General features: G+C 46.8%; 1 protein-coding gene across 2 annotated transcripts in view; it reads left to right on the top strand.

The window, feature by feature from the left end:
* USP35 (ubiquitin specific peptidase 35) overlaps window positions 1–16,390 on the top strand; it is a 44,340-nt gene that overhangs the window by 4,237 nt on the left and 23,713 nt on the right. Inside the window, exons 1-7 of one of the 2 annotated variants that reach the window (XM_072969115.1) lie at window positions 225–280; window positions 1,332–2,014; window positions 3,178–3,310; window positions 4,841–4,970; window positions 5,390–5,491; window positions 7,079–7,237; window positions 11,384–11,577. In XM_072969115.1, the coding sequence (XP_072825216.1) occupies window positions 1,342–2,014; window positions 3,178–3,310; window positions 4,841–4,970; window positions 5,390–5,491; window positions 7,079–7,237; window positions 11,384–11,577 (1,391 nt within the window). In that variant the 5' untranslated portion in view covers window positions 225–280; window positions 1,332–1,341. Of the gene's footprint in view, window positions 1–224; window positions 281–1,331; window positions 2,015–3,177; window positions 3,311–4,840; window positions 4,971–5,389; window positions 5,492–7,078; window positions 7,238–11,383; window positions 11,578–16,390 lie in introns of those variants that run through there. The other variant, XM_072969114.1, reaches the window with a different exon arrangement.

The raw sequence follows: 16,390 nt of genomic DNA, 5'->3' as shown, positions 1-16,390 counted from the left end.
GGATGAGAATCAGGTGTCAAGGAGGGTCAGTTTGGGGTAAAACCTTCCAGGAAGCAGCCCAAATGGAGTGGAAGGGCAGAGGGAAGACTATTATGGCTCAGAGGAATAAGGTAGCAGTAACTCACTGTACTCTGCATTTCCTCATTCAACAAATGCCTACTATGTGCCAGGTACTGTACAAGGTGCGGGGGTAAAGTGGTAGACGAAACCTGACATGGTTCCTGCCCTAAGGAACTAATATAGTATAGTGGAGGAGGATGACCCCAATCAAGTAATCATGGTAAGTGCTATAAAGGAGGACAGGATGCCCTGAGATTGTTAACAGGGGCATTTGACCCAGACAGAGAGGTATGACAAACCTTCCTTGAGGAAGAAGTTGAGCAGAGATCTGTGGGGTGAGCCAAGCAAGGAAGGGAGGGAAGAAAAAGTACAAAAGCCCAGTAGCAGGGAGAACATAGTGTGAGTCAAGAGTGAGGGGCTGGTGTGGGCTGAGGCTAGGGAGGCAGACAGGGCCTGCATGTGCAGGGCTGAGCACAGAGCTGAGATGCTCTGCCTTAAAGATGTGGACCCATAAAACCTGGCCATGTGATCCCAGCAGCAATGGAGGAAGGGGCCACAGGTGGCTGTAGGAATCAAGATAAGGGATGAATTCATTAAGGTTCTCATTAAGGACAAGGGTTTTTAGGTGGGCTTCAAAGGAAAATAAGATTTTGCCTGATTGTATGAGTGTGTGGTGGTGGTGGAAGTCTTGGGAGACAGGATGCTTCAGGCAAAAGGCACAGTGTACATACACAAAGAGGTGGAATCTTAGAAAGGGATAGATCACTTGAGAAAGAGCAGGAAGTTGATTGGGGCAAAATGAAGTGTGCAAGGGATTCAGAAAGCCCTGTAGGCCCTCCTTCCCTGAGGTGTGATTTGTGTGTGTGCCCAGCTCATTTCCCCATGGGACATGACTTGACCGAGACTCGGCAGCCACTTCTAAACCCAGCTTTTACTTGCCTTGCCAAGAATGGATAGGGTCACCAGGAGGCCTGGGGAGAGAGGGGTAAAGGGGTAGAGGAGAGGGGAAGGCTCAGATGTTGCCTTTGTGAGCTGAAGGGCGCTCATCAGCAGTAACTACAACCCACTGGGGCTTATTATATACCAGGCATTGTGCTTTACTTCATCATGATACAACCCAGTGAGGTAAGTATCCTTTCCCCGTTTCACAGATGGGGAACTGAGGCACAGAAAGGTTGAGTTTCTCGTGCCCCAAGTCTCAGCACGCAGGTGATCACGTGGGGGATCGGACCTGTCCGGCAGAGTGTGACCCTGCTCCCCATCCCCCACAGCGCAGCTACTATGGACAAGATCCTGGAGGCGGTAGTGACGTCATCATACCCGGCGAGCGTGAAGCAAGGGCTGGTGCGCCGCGTGCTTGAGGCTGCGCGGCAGCCGCTGGAGAGGGAGCAGTGCCTGGCCCTGCTAGCACTGGGCACGCGTCTCTACGTGGGCGGTGCGGACGAGCTGCCGCGCCGTGTGGGCTGCCAGCTGCTGCATGTGGCCGGCCGCCACCACCCCGAAGTCTTCGCCGAGTTCTTCAGCGCACGCCGCGTGCTGCGCCTGCTGCAGGGGGGCGCCGGGCCGCCGGGCGCCCGCGCGCTAGCCTGCGTACAGCTCGGCCTGCAACTGCTGCCCGAGGGGCCCGCGGCGGAGGAGGTGTTTGCGCTGATGCGGCGCGAGGTGCTGCGCACCGTGTGCGAGCGCCCGGGGCCGGCGGCCTGCGCGCAGGTGGCACGGCTGCTGGCGCGGCATCCTCGCTGCGTCCCCGACGGCCCGCACCGCCTGCTCTTCTGCCAGCAGCTGGTGCGCTGCCTCGGTCGCTTCCGTTGCCCCGCGGAGGGCGAGGAGGGTGCCGTGGAATTCCTGGAGCAGGCCCAGCAGGTGAGCGGGCTTCTGGCGCAACTGTGGCGTGCTCAGCCCGCCGCCATCCTGCCCTGCCTCAAGGAGCTGTTTGCCGTTATCTCCTGCACAGGTGCGTGTGCTTTAGGGCCGGGGCGGGGACTGTGCGTGCGGAGTCTTCTGCGTGGCGTGCCCGCGTGGTGGTTTAGCGTGTGCGTGCTACAGCACAGGTCCGGGAGTACCTTGTTCCTTTGTCTGGTTAGCAGGCCTCTCCTGAGCTCCTGCGGGATTGGCGTGGTGGTGGTGGTGGTGTGTCCTATCCTGTGGTGAATGCTGGGCGTGCACAGGTCCGGGAGTGCCTTGACCCTTTGTCTGGTTAGCAGGCCTCTCCTGAGCTACTGCGGGGTTGGCGTGGTGGTGGTGGTGGTGGTGGTGTATCCTATCCTGTGGTGAATGCTGGGCGTGCAGGGAGGACCGGGCCCAGTTCAGTCTGGCCAGGAGGAGGACGAGGGGCCGAGTGAGACAACAGGAAGAGGAAGAGGGGGGGTCAGCATGTCTTTTGGGTCAGGTGGGCTTCGTAGAGGCGGTGACTTTTGAACCAGGCCTTGAGAGCTGGGCAGCACCAGGCAGCGGGGCAGGGTGCTCTGGGCGGATGGAGGGGAGGTCTGGAGGCGCCGTGGAGCCTGTAAGTGTCAGCTCTGAAGTGGCAGTCTTGGCCCTCCGTTGGCAACTGTGGAAATTGCGCTGTAGTTTAAATGACAAATAAAATCGGTGCCTTCTCTGATTATAGGGCTGTTTAGGGGAAAGCAAAGGGAGGCACCTGGCAGGAGGAAGAAGTATAAGGACCTCGGTCTTTATACAATTGAACAACAAATTTTCGTAACTAAATGTTTTTCCTCACCTCTGAGCCTTTGTTTATTGGGTTTTACTTGGACTATCCTTCCTGCCCCCGGTTCACATAGCCTTCATACCTGTTTTTGCCAGATCCATTGTTACCCTACTCCTTTTAAAGGCCTTGCCCGTGCATGCACAGTTGGGGGTCAGTGTTTTTGTTTTTTTGTTTTTTGTTTTTTTCTTTGCTCAGAATAGGGGCCCAAAGCAGTGCCAGTGAAAGTTTGTTGAGTGAATGAGCTAAATGAGATCAGAGGCTGGGATGCTGTAAGAGGTGAGGAGGTGGCTCCAATGTGCTCTTTGCAGAGGCACAGCCTAGTTCCTTGGCAGTGTGAAGGGCATGGGGTGATGGGAGAGGTGTGGGGCCCACTTCCCTGCTAAGCTCAGCCCAGCCGCCTGTTCCAGAGGAGGAGCCGCCGTCGAGTGCCCTGGCCAGTGTGGTCCAGCACCTCCCTTTGGAGCTCATGGATGGTGTCGTCCGGAACCTCAGCAATGATGACAGTGTGACTGACTCCCAGATGCTGACTGCCATTAGCAGGTGGGCTGAGGGGCTAGTGGTGGTCGGGTCTTTGTCCCTCCCAGAAGCCCCTTCCACTGGGTGGGATTGTTGGGCTAGATTTATTGTCAGAGGGCCCAGCCCTCACACTTGTTCATTCATCCGTCCTTGAGCCTTTCCTGTGCCTGGCCCAGGGCTGGATAGGGCGTACACAGAGCTTTGCCCTAGTGATGCTCTCAGGCTGGGTGACAAGTCAGTGAACTCTCTGAGCTTCGGTTTCCCCTCTGTAATAGCAGAGGTGGTATAAGAAGTGGTCAAGCTTCCATGGGGGTCATGTTAGCAGGTGAAAGTACTTCACTAAGTGCTTTCTGAGATTGGCAAGTGTGACAAACAGTGAGTGCTTTTTAGCTCTTGCACATCCCCCACCTCATTTGAACATCATCACACCTGTGATCTAAGCACACCTGCCGGGCCAATGATCTCAGAATATGACGCCTCCCCTCCTGCCTGCAAGCCTCTGGCTCTGCAGACCCCGTCCACCTGGCATGCCTTCCCTTGCCATTCTTTCCATACCCGTGTGCAGATCCACTGTCTCCATTGGGTCTTCCTGGATTCCTTGTCTGTAGCGGGTAAGAGTTTGAGCTCTAGAGGTAAGCTGCCTGAGTTCAAATCCTGGCTCTCCTACGTCTTGCCTGTATGACTCTGGGCAGGTTGCTCAACCCCTCTATATCTCAGCTTCCTCCTCCATACAATGTAGTATAACTGACCCCATCTTACAGGGTTGTTGTGAGGACTGAATGAGGTAAAAGGAGATAATACATGTAAGGTGGGTGCCTAGAACAGTGCCACGGTAGCTGTTATTACCGTAATCAGTACTACTTTGATCTTTTATTGTTCTCTTTGTAGCACAGTGTGTATAAAAATAATAATAGTGACTTTTTCCTGAGCACCTCCTGTGTGGCAGCTTCCTGCTCAGTGTGCACAGGCATTATCTCGTGGGGGTCAGATGGGTTAACATGTAAGGCAGGTAGAGCAGTGCTTGGTGCAGAGTGAATAAGACATAAATGCTAGCTATTAGCTGTTAGCTATTGTGATCTCTTTTAATCCATACAACAACCCTGTGAATTATTGTCCCTATTTTACAGAGGAAGAAACTGAGGCTAGAGAGAGTAAGTGACTTGCTCCAGGTCACAAGCAAGGGTTTGCTGGAGCCAGGGCTTCTGGCCTGGGGCACTGCTCCCCCTGCTATTGGGCCCCACAGTCCAGGCAGAGGCAGCTGAAAGCCCTGTTCTGCCACTGCAGCCCAGTGTGTATAGGGGTGAGGTCTGGGGTGCTGAAAGGGCCTGGCTTCCCTCTTGCCAGTCTGGGAGCCCCCGTCTCTGCCAGGTGCCTGTACTGGGCTCATTTGCAGTTTCCAGAAGTGTCTTGTTCATCCCACGGATCCCAGGGCTGCCCTGTGTGCAGGTGTGAGTCAGTGTGGGATTTTAGGACATTAGGGCTGGTCCCTGGGCTGCCCCCTCCCAGGCATTTGGGCCTCCCTGGTCCTTGTGTCACTGTCACTCCCCTCACCAGGATGATCGACTGGGTGTCCTGGCCCCTGGGGAAGAACATTGACAAGTGGATCATTGCACTGCTGAAGGGCCTGGCCGCTGTTAAGAAGTTCAGCATCTTGATCGAGGTTTCACTCGCCAAAATTGAGAAGGTTGGTGGGCCCCTATCCTAGCCCTGGCTTCTGGCCTTTCCTGCTAGTCTCTTGCCAGAAGGCAGTGCAGGTCTGGGAGGCAGAGCACTGGGGCTCCCACCCAAGCTCGCTGTGACCTGGGACAATTCACTGCCCCTCTCTGGGCCCCAGGTCTCCCCCATTCATTCCTTTGATTTGTCATTCAAGTGTATGTGTCACTTTTGGTCCGTCCGTCCATCCATCCATCCATCCATCCATCAGATACAAGCTATCTTGCTGTCCATTTCACCACCTGTCCATCCACCCAGGTCTGTGAGCGTCTCTGTGTTTCTTCCATGTGGCTCTGCTACTTTAACTCTAGCTCCCTTTCAGGTCTGTGTCTGCAGTTGGCCTCGGGCAGCCCAGGCCTTGGGGACTCCTGACCAAGGACTCTTTTCCAGGTTTTCTCCAAGCTTCTGTACCCCATTGTCCGGGGAGCTGCCTTGTCTGTCCTTAAGTACATGCTCCTGACCTTCCAGCACTCCCATGAGGCCTTCCACCTGGTAAGGGTCCCTGTATACTGCTTTGAGGGTGGGCAGCCCTGCATCCCCCACTGGTCTGGCTGGAGGCCAGACTTGCTGTCTCTTTTGGGACTTGACGGATCTGGGCTTGAAGCCCAAGACCTTCCTCCAAGTCCTGGATGTTAGGATGGAAGAGACTTGAGACTCCATTTTACAGATAGGAAACTGAGGCCAGAGAATGTGTGTGACCTCCCCACGAGCCCACAGTAGAGAGACGGGTCTGGAACGATAGTAGCTAAGATTCCTTGGGGGCCAGCTGTGTGGTAGGCACAGTGCTAAAGCCAGTGCATATGTTCATTCAGTTTACTTCTGAAACAGCCCCAAGAGGGAGGTTCTATCATTTTCTCCATTTTTCAGCTGAAGAAACTGCAGTTTAGGGAGGTTGGGTTGCTTGCCCCAGACACGCAGCTGGTAGGTGGTACAGGGAAGATGCCAGCTGAGTTGGTCTGACTCCTGACCCAGTGTCCTTTCTGTACCCTGCTGTTCACCAGCACCAGAATGGCCTGACCTCAGCTCCCAGCCCTTTGTGTCATCTTAGGGGCCCTCCCTTGGGAAGAGCAGCCTGTAGCCCTGGGGAGCTGCCTGCCTTCACCGGTGGATGTGGCCCTAGATTCTGCTGGCTCCTGGTCAGTGCAGAAGCTTCATGCTCTCTGATTTTTGCAGTGGGAAAAACACAGAACCAGGGATTAGCATATGTGGGGTTGAGTCCCAGCTCTGCCATTTACCCGATGTGGTGACTTTGGGCCGGGCATGTAGCTCTCAGAACCTGGGATGGGGGGTCAACCCCCAGGATAGGGGGACAGGATTAAAGGAGGTGACATTTCTCATTTCTCAAGAGCCTTCCATATACTAGGGACTTGACAAACATTTCTTTCTTTCCATCCTTCTTTTGGGCTTCCCTGCTCCCAGTTTGTATGGCCTGACTCTGTCCATCCCTGGGATGTTATGGCATCGTACCCCCATGGGTTTGAAAGTTAACATTCAGTAGCACAGAGGAAAGAAATGGCCTTTGGGTTCAGACAGACCTGGCTCACACATCAACTTCTCCTGTAACCCAAGGTGAAATCCTTGGCAAATTATATAACCTCTCTAACTTTAATTTCTTCATCTATAAGATGGGGGTAGTAATCGCCACATAATGTCACTGTGAGGATGAAGTGCTTGACATGTAAATGTTTGCTGGCGCTCATGCTCTGTCAGGGCTGCCCACCAGCTGACCACATTGTGGCCCCAGCATCACTTCTGGGTGACAGAGTAGCCCTGGTCACTCAAGCCTTCAGTCTGTTTAGGGAGGCCTGTTGGCTGATACTTAATAGCTGGGGCTCAGGCTCTGGCCTCCCCTCAACCATGAGGAGGGAATTATTTATACCATTAAACAGATGAAAAGACTGAGGCAAAGTATCCAAGGTTATGTGTCTTGTGAAGAGAGTCATCTCCCTTAGAGCCCCATGTAGGTCAGGTGGGCAGACCTCCCTGCTTCAGGGATCCGGGTGCCTTCAGCACTGACCACCATCCCCCGTCTCCTGTGGGTAAACTGGTGTTGAACCTCACCCTTCTCTGCTCTCACAGCTTCTCCCTCACATCCCCCCAATGGTGGCCTCTCTGGTCAAGGAGGACTCCAACTCGGGGACCAGCTGCCTGGAGCAGCTGGCAGAGCTGGTCCACTGCATGGTGTTCCGGTTCCCAGGCTTCCCAGACCTGTACGAACCCATCATGGAGGCCATCAAGGTGAGTAACAGTCCTTACTGCTTCTGCGACCCCCTCTGACGAGGGTGCTGGATTGGGCCTTGCCTAAGGCCACACTCCAGGTTAGTGGCAGCCCCCACATCACTTGGTCCCTGGCTACTCCCAGTACCTCCTGGCCCATCCTGTGCTTCAGGCACACTGAGCCACCTGCTATTCCCCTAGAAGAGTCTTCCTCTCATGATGGACTGCTCTGAGCCTTTGCATATGGCGATCTCTCTCACTTAAACCCCTCTTTTGTTCTGCCTGGATAACTCCAACCCCAACTAAGGCTCCTTTAATGCTATTATCAAGTGTTGCCTCCCTCAGGAAGCCCTCTTTGATAACTCTGGTAATTGAACCCACCCCTCTTCTTGGCTCCCCTGGCTAGGTCATGGGCCCCCTGAGTTCCCACAGCCCCCTGCATCCCTCTGTCACAGATGGTTATTGTCTATGTGTCTGTCTCCTCTTAGCACTACAGAGCAGGGATTGTTTACAATTGTTCACAAGACTTATGCCCTACTCTATGCCAGGCCCAATTAGGAACTGGAGACACAGGCGTGAGGCAGACCAAGTCTCCTCCTTTGAGGAGCAATGAAGAGGCAGAGGAGGAGGCTGCAAGGAAGAAAGGGCTTCTGACCTGGGCTTGCTGGGTTACTAGGACAGTAACATTTGTAGATGTTTTTGTAGTGCCATACTCAGTGTTTTCTCATATGTACTGTCTTCTGTTGCTCACTAGAAACTTGTGGAGCAAGTACTGTTGTCATTTCAATTTCATAGAGGAGGAAAATGAGACTTGGAGAGGTGTGGTGTCTTATGCAGAGTCACGGAGGTAGTGAGAGGCACAGCCAGGGCTGAACCCTTTCCCCTTGCTTGATACAGAGGGCAGGTCCAGGTGTGAAAGATCTCCAGGTAGGCAATGGCTGTTTCACAGCCTCTGATCTGACTTCCATTTCTGTAGCACAGCAGATAGATAACCTGGAAAGTGTTCCACACCAAACACCTAGAAATGCTTGTTAAAATATAACAAACATCTTTTTAAGTACAAAGCTGAGCTTGCAGGGAAGTCAGGTAGAATCCCCAGGGGACAAAAAGGAAGAGAAAACCGAATTCCAGAATGGTAAGTGAGAGGTGATGTTCTTTTGCCTTGTGGGTAGGGAGGAAGGTTGGGTAAGACAGTGGCTTGAGCTGGTGGGGACAGGAGGAGAGGCTTAGGACCTGCTCCCAGGAGGGAGTTAGTACTAAGAGGGCCATGTAAACCAGGACCCAGGAAAGGCTTTACTCTGTAGTAAAAGGGTGCTCTAGGAAGAATACACATGGTCCCAAATAGACATCAAGGAAACTTCTCTTGCATGGTCTGGGCTCTGGATTGGGGAAAAAAGACATTTATAATTATTAGCCTGTTCTCATGTGGGTATAGGCATCCAAATTCTTACCTTCTGTGGGGTTGTGCTCAGATACTAACATTGAAAGTAGTCATAAACTTGTAATACCCGAGGGTTGCCTAGTAGAAACAGAAATGAAACTTCTTGAAAGACGCAAAGATAAAGTTGTACTAAAGATGAGTTTATAATCCCCAAATTACAAAACATACAAGGGAACAGTCTACCATGTGTAGATTGTTGGTATCTAACTGGTAGATACAACAAAACCTCTGACATTTAGATTTTCTGAAGTTTTCCAGCTTAACATAAGAGTTTTGTTTGTTTTTTAAATAGCACTAACCTACAATGGGGAAGCAGCTGCCTTGCTAGATCATGGGCTTCCTGGTACTGGAAGTGGATGAGCAGAGGAGACAGGACTTAAATTTGTTGGAAGTGACTGCCACTGTGAGCTTCTCATGGGCAGGGACATGTCTTATTGATCCTTGTGTCTAATAAATGTCTGAGTGAATGAAGGTGACCGTGGTGTGATATCATGGAGGTGTGAACAAAGAGGAGGGAGCGTGGCCTGCACAGGCACCGAGGGAAACCCACGCTGAGTGAGACCCAGGCTTTACACTCTAGAGGATGTGGTCTGCTCCAGGGAGAAGGTGAGTCTGCGAATCCCTGGACCACTAGGCAAAGGGAGTTAGGCTCTATACGAAAGGTAAAGATAGTGTGGGGCCCCCACTTGTGGAGATTCTGGAAAATCCTCTGGAGAGGGGATATAGAATTTAGACCTTGAGGGATAGGGACTGGCAGGAAGAGGCCCTCAGACAAGTCAAAGGGAAGGGCATGGGAGCGGGCACATGCACATCCAGTTGGGCTGTAACGCATGGTGGATGGGTAGGGAGATCAGAAGGATCAGCAGTGCGGAGGGCTGTGTAAACTAGGCTGAGTGAGTGCTTAATCCAGCAGGTCTGGGCTTCTCAAAGGTTTCTTACGAATTACTTGACCTCAGGGAGGAGACTTACCCTAAGCAGCCTGACAAAAGCCCAGAGTTTCTCTAAAAAAAGCTCATTTTAAGTCAAAGATTCAAGTATATACTTAATAATTATAAACACTTGTTTTAATGTAAACATTTTTCTTCCTTGAATGTTACCAAATGTAGTTGTAGGAAGATTTCGTCCTGTGGCTTTGAGTAACCCTTGGTACGAGCCAGTTGGAGAGACAAGGCAGCAAAGTATTTGTAGGATTTTATTGTTTCTAAAATTCTTTCACATGTCAGTACATCCTTTGTATACAGGCTCTTTTAGAAATTGTGGAAAATTCTCTCTTAGGCAGTTGTATTGGGTTATGGCAGTTTCTCTGGGAGAGGTTGTATGTAAATTTCCAATAACATGAGGAACTTGAAAGTTATTTGGAAATTTTTGTTTTACTCTTCTAAGAGTACAAAATTTCCTTTGGGAAAAATGGCATTTGATGTCTTTTGTGTAGTTATTTTTGTATCGTGTGTGTGTGTGGTGATGGGGAGCGAGGGAGCAGGGGTTGATTCTGTCAGTCTTTTTGTCCCTATTCATGTTGTGTGTGGCATGGGGATTGAATAGGGGATAATAGGAAGAAAAGGGACTAAGAAGATATGAGCCCTTATCTTCTTATCTTGCCTGTGGCAGCTCCTATATTTTTTTAAATCATCTGTGATTTAAATCATCTGTGAGAGGTGATAATCTGATAAATTATTTGATAAACAATCCTAGGAAAGGAGTGGGCAGACATGGTAAACCATTGCTTGGGCCAGACCTTCTGCAGTGACGAGTCTGTGCGCTGGAGGCCTTTCAGTGCTAAGCTGGTTTGAGGCTCTGGAGCCTTAGACAAATCTAGGCGTTGTGCTCATGATCTGAAAGTAAGAACAGGGCTAGAGGAACTGTCATGGATGTTGCTTAAATCTAAGTAACACTGCAATATGCTTAGGTGTTTTTCTTTAAAATACATCATTATTAGAACCAGTGCTTGGTAATACTCTTTTAGGTGCAGCTGTTTAATGTGAAAAAGGATAATGAGTGGGAAAGCATGCTAATCCCCGAGCCTGTGACCAAGGAATCATACCTCAGACCCCCTGGATCCTCCCACCGTCTTGACTGTGGGATCAAGTTCCAGGGGGTTGACTAATTCCAAAAAGCTGACTCCGAACATCCTTAAAGACAGTGAAAACAGGAGCATCATTGTGGGCAAGCACCGTGAAAGTGTAGAGTGCCAAACTGTTGTAAGGTAGGAGTATTCTCACTTGACAAATGAGGAAACTGAGGTCCAAGGAGGTTGACTGACCGAGTCAGGGAGGCTCACTGACCACAGCCAGACAGCTGTGAGGACAAGAGTCAGGATTAGAGTCGAGATCATGACACTGCTGGATCTAGCCAGTGGGCCAGTGTTGTCATTGCTTAGAGTCTGTCACACCCTGGGCTTGTCTGACATACGGATTCTTGGCTTACTGCTTCTAAGAAAATTCTTTCTCTTTCTGGGTCTTAGTTTTTGCATCTATACCATGGGGACTTTACCACCTTCTTAAGGCAGTTGTGACATGAAAGATCATGTAGAAGGCCTACATGTCAAGATGAGAGCCTAGAATAAGTTTGAAAGCAGGGGGCTGTTCACATACCTCTTTAGGACACTTGGGGCGGTATGCTTGGGTAGGTATGGGGTAGGCTGTAGTTCAAGAAGTCTTCCCAGAGGAGGTGATATTTTTAGAGCTGAACCTGGTGCCCACTGTGCTGCTGGCTTGTTCCCCTCTCAGGACCTCCATGTTCCCAATGAGGACCGAATCAAACAGCTGCTGGGGCAGGATGCCTGGACCTCGCAGAAGAGTGAGCTGGCCGGCTTTTACCCCCGGCTCATGGCCAAGTCAGACACGGGCAAGATCGGTTTAATCAACCTGGGCAACACGTGCTACGTGAACAGCATCCTTCAGGCCTTGTTCATGGCTTCCGAGTAGGTGCTGCTTTTGAATTCCCCATCTGTCCCTGCTTCTCTCCTTTGGGCTCCATGGTACGTGTGGGTGGAGATGGGGTTTGGAGAGGATGGATCTCACTTTGTATTATTGGGATTAATTCCCGGAGGTCTGTGATTTCATAAAGAGTAGATGAGAGGTCCCAGAGGGCTCCAGGCCTTTGCCAAGGCAGTAGGTCAAGACTGGATGGGGACTTGAGATGGGGCTTCCGGGGCCGGGCTGCAATGGGAAGAGGGTCTGCTCTGCGTTGGTTGATATCACTGACTTCTGTCCTAGAGACTGTGGTGGTGGATAGTGTCTTCCAGAGTAGAATTTGCACTCTCCCTGGGATCATATGCCCTCCCGTTTACTAAGACAAACAAAATCTTTATCTTCAATGGCTACCTATCCAACTTATGGCTTGCTTAAATATCACTGAAGGTTTCAGCCACAGAAGTAGACATATGTTCCCCCACCCCAATTTTCCTTTTCTGTGTGTGTGTGTTTAAAACTCACATAACATAAAATTGACCATATTAACCATTTTTAACTATACAGTTCAGTGGTATCAAATATATTCACATTTGTTATATAACCATCACCACCCTGTAACTGTTTTCATTCTATAAATTGGAAACTTTTTCTTATTGGACAATAATTTTCCATAGTCCCATTCTCCCCTCCCTCTAGCCGCTGGCAGCCACCATTCTACTTTCTGTCTGTGATTTTTGTTTCTACTCTAAGTACCTCATATAAGTGGAATCATACAGTATTTGTCTTTTTGTGATTGGCTTATTTCACTTAGGAAATTTCCTCAAGATTCATTCATATTGTGTAACATTTTGCAAAATTTCTTTTCAAGTCTGGATTGTATGTATCCGTTGTATGTATGAACCACGTTTTGGCAATCTGTTCGTTGGTAGATGGACACTGGGGTTGCTTCCATGTTTTAGCTGTTGTCAGTAATGCTGCTGTGAACATGGGTGTACAAATCTTTCTTCAAGACCCTGCTTTCGATTCTTTTGGGTGCAATTGATGGGTGATATGGTAGTTGTATTTTTCAGTTTTTTGAGAAACCTCCATACTGTTTTGTATTTCTCCACATCCTCCCAGCACTTTTCTGTGTTTCTGATAGTAGCCATCCTGCTGGGTGTGAGGCGGTGTCTCATTGTAGTTTTTATTTGCATTTCCCTAGTGATTAGTAATGTTGAACATCTTTTTATGTGCTTATTGGCCATTTGTATATGCTTTTCAGCAAAATGTCTATTTAAATCCATTGCCTATTTTTGAATCAGGGTTTTTTTGTTTGTTTATATGTATCTTTATTGAAGTATAGTTAGTTTACGATGTATTAATTTCTGGTGTACAGCATAATGCTTCAGTCATACCGAATGTACATATATTCATTTTCATATTCTTTTCCACCATAAGTTACTGCAAGATATTGAGTATAGTTCCATATGCTCTACAGTATGAACTTGTTTATCTATTTTATATATATTAATTAATATCTGCAAATCTCAAACTACCAATTTATCCCTTCCCACCCCCTACCCACCCCTGGTAACCATAAGTTTGTTTTCTATGTCTGTGAGTCTGTTTCTGTTTTGTAAATAAGTTCATTTGTGTTTTTTTTTTTTATTTTTTAGATTCCACATATAAGTGATATGTGGTATTTTTCTTTCTCTTTCTGGCTTACTTCACTTAGAATGACAATTGCCAGGTCCATCCATGTTGTTGCAAATGGCATTTAAAAAAAATTTTTTTTATGGCTGAGTAGTATCCCATTGTATAAATATACCACAGTTTCTTTATCCAGCCATCTTCTGATGGACATTTAGGTTGTTTCCATGACTTGGCTATTATAAATAGTGCTGCTATGAACATTGGGGTGCATGTATCTTTTTGAATTAAGGTTCCCTCTGGATATATGCCCAGGAGTAGGATTGCTGGATCTTATGGTAAGTCTATTTATAGTCTTTTGAGGAATCTCCATACTGTTTTCCATAATGGCTGCACCAAACTACATTCCCACCAACAGTGTAGGAGGGTTCCCTTTCCTCTCCAGCCTCTCCAGCATCTATCATTTGTGGACTATTGAATGATGGCCATTCTGGCTGGTGTGAGGTGATACCTCATTGTAGTTTTGATTTGCGTTTCTCTGATAATTAGTGATATTGAGCATTTTTTTTCATGTATCTGTTGGCCATTTGTCTTCATTGGATGTCTTCATTAGAGGTCTTCATTGGAGAATTTCTTGTTTAGGTCTTCTGCCCATTTTTGTATTGGATTGTTTTTTTCTTATTAACTTGATTGCGCTGTTTATATATTCTGGAGATTAAGCCTTTGTCAGTCTCATCATTTGCAAATATTTCTCCCATTCTTTAGGTTGTCTTTTTGTTTTGCTTATGGTTTCCTTTGCTGTGCGAAAGCTTACAAGTTTAGTTCCCATTTGTTTTTGCTTTTATTTCTATTGCCTGGGTAGACTGCCCTAGGAGAACATTGCTGAGATTTGTCAGATAATGTCTTGCCTATGTTTTCTTCTAAGAGATTTATAGTGTCTTGTCTTATGTTTACATCTTGAAGCCATTTTGAGTATATTGTGTGTTGTGTAAAGGAGTTTTCTAACTTCATTGATTTACCTGCAGCTGTCCAGCTTTCCCACCATTTGCTGAAGAGACTGTCTTTACTCCATTGTATGTTCTTGCCTCCTTTGTCAAAGATTAATTAGCCAAAAGTTTGTGGGTTCATTTATGGGCTCTTTATTCTGTTCCATTGATCCCTATGTTTGTTTTTGTACCAATACTATGCTGTTTTCATTACTGTAGGTCTGTAATATTGTCTGAAGTCTGGGAGGGTTATTCCTCCAGCTTCCTTCTTTTTCTTCAGTATTGCTTTGGCGATTCTGGGTCTTTTGTGATTCTAGTTCTAGTTCTGTGAAAAATGTCCAATGTAATTTGATAGGGATGGCATTAAATCTGTAGATTGCTTTGGGTAGTTTGGCCATTTTAACAATATTAATTCTTCCAGTCTAAGAATATGGGATGAATCAGGTTTTTTTTTTGTTGTTGCATTTTAGGAGTTCTTTGTATATTCTGAATATTAATCCCTTATCACATACATTATTTATAAATACTCTTTCTCAGAATGTTCTGGGGCTGCCTTTTACTCTGTATATAGTTTTTTGGTTTTTTTGGGTTTTTCTTGACTGTTGAAAGAGGTTGCTTTTTTTTTTTTAATTGAGGTATAGTTGATTTACAATGTTGTGTTAGTTTCTGGTGTACAGCAAAGTGATTCAGTTTTATATATATAAATGCATATATATATATATATATATATATATACATACACATATACTTTTCCAGATTCTTTTCCATTTTCTAGTTTATTACAAGATTTTGAATTTAGTCCCTGTGCTATACAGTAGGACCTTGTTTATCTATTTTGTATATAGTAGTTTGTATCTGCTAATCCCAAATTCCTAGTTTATCCTTCCCCAGCCTTTCCCCTTTGGTAATCATAAGTTTGTTTTCTATGTCTGTGAGTCTGTCTCTGTTTTGTAAATAAGTTCATTTGTATCACTTTTTTTAGATTCCACATTTAAATGGTACTGTATAGATATTCGTCCTTCTTTTTCTGATTTAACTCCATTTAGTATAATAATCTCTGGGTCCATCCATTTCACTACTAATGGCATTATTTCATTCTTTTTTATGGCTGAGTAATATTCCATTGTGTGTTGTGTGTATGCACATGTGTATTTCAAGTGTACAACATAATGATTCAACATACAGTTAGTTGACTCTTGGAAACATTTTTGGAGATTTGCGACAATTTGAAAACACCTGAAGGCAAACTGTAGTTTAGAAATATGGAAAAAAATTTAAAAACGTTACGTATGGCATGATGTATAAAATATATGTGGATATACAAATAACAAAGTATGTTTTAATCAACTGCTTCTGTTATTGGTAAGGCTTCTGGTTGACAGTAGGCTATTAGTAGCTAAGTTTTGGGGGAGTCAAAAGTTATACATGGATTATTGACTGCACTGAGGTTGGTCCCCCTAACCTCTACATTGTTCAAGGATCAACTGTATGTATATATTATGAAATGGTCACCACAAGAAGTCTGTTTAATATCCACTACCACACATAATTACAAATTTTTTTCTTGTGATGAGAACTTTTAAGATTTATTCTTAGCAGCTTTCAAATATACAATATAGTTTACTAACCATAGTAACCATGCTGTATATTATATCCTCAGGATGTATTTGTTTTTGTTGTTTTTTGTTCTGTTTTGTTTTAGGACATATTTGCTTTTAACTGAAAGTTTGTATCTCCCCCACTCCACCCCCACCCCCCACCCCCCCGCTTACCTATTTCACCCACTCCCAATCCCCACCCCTGGAAACCACCAATCTGTTCTCTGCATCTGTGAGTTTGTTTTAGATTCCACATATAAGTGAGATCATGTAGTATTTGTTTTTTTCTGTCTGACTTACTTCATTTAGCATAATGCTCTCCAAGTCCATCCATGTTGCTGCAGATGGCAAAATTTTTCTTTTTTATGGCCCAGTAGTACTCCATTGTATTTCACATCTTTCTGCAGTCGTCTGTTGGTGGACACTTAGGTTGGTTCCATATCTTGGCAATTGTAAATAATGCTACTAGGAACATTGGGGTGCATGTATCTTTTCAAATTAGTGTTTTTGTTTTTTTTCAGATGTATTCAGATCTGTTTGTATCATCTTAAGTTTCTTTCATCAGTGCTTTATAGTTTTTGGAGGATAGGACTTTGGCCTCCTTACGT

This window comes from Vicugna pacos, chromosome 10, assembly GCF_048564905.1.
Source record: "Vicugna pacos chromosome 10, VicPac4, whole genome shotgun sequence".
In the NCBI taxonomy this organism is placed as follows: Eukaryota; Metazoa; Chordata; class Mammalia; order Artiodactyla; family Camelidae; genus Vicugna; species Vicugna pacos.
This window is presented reverse-complemented; position numbering and strand designations above follow the sequence as displayed.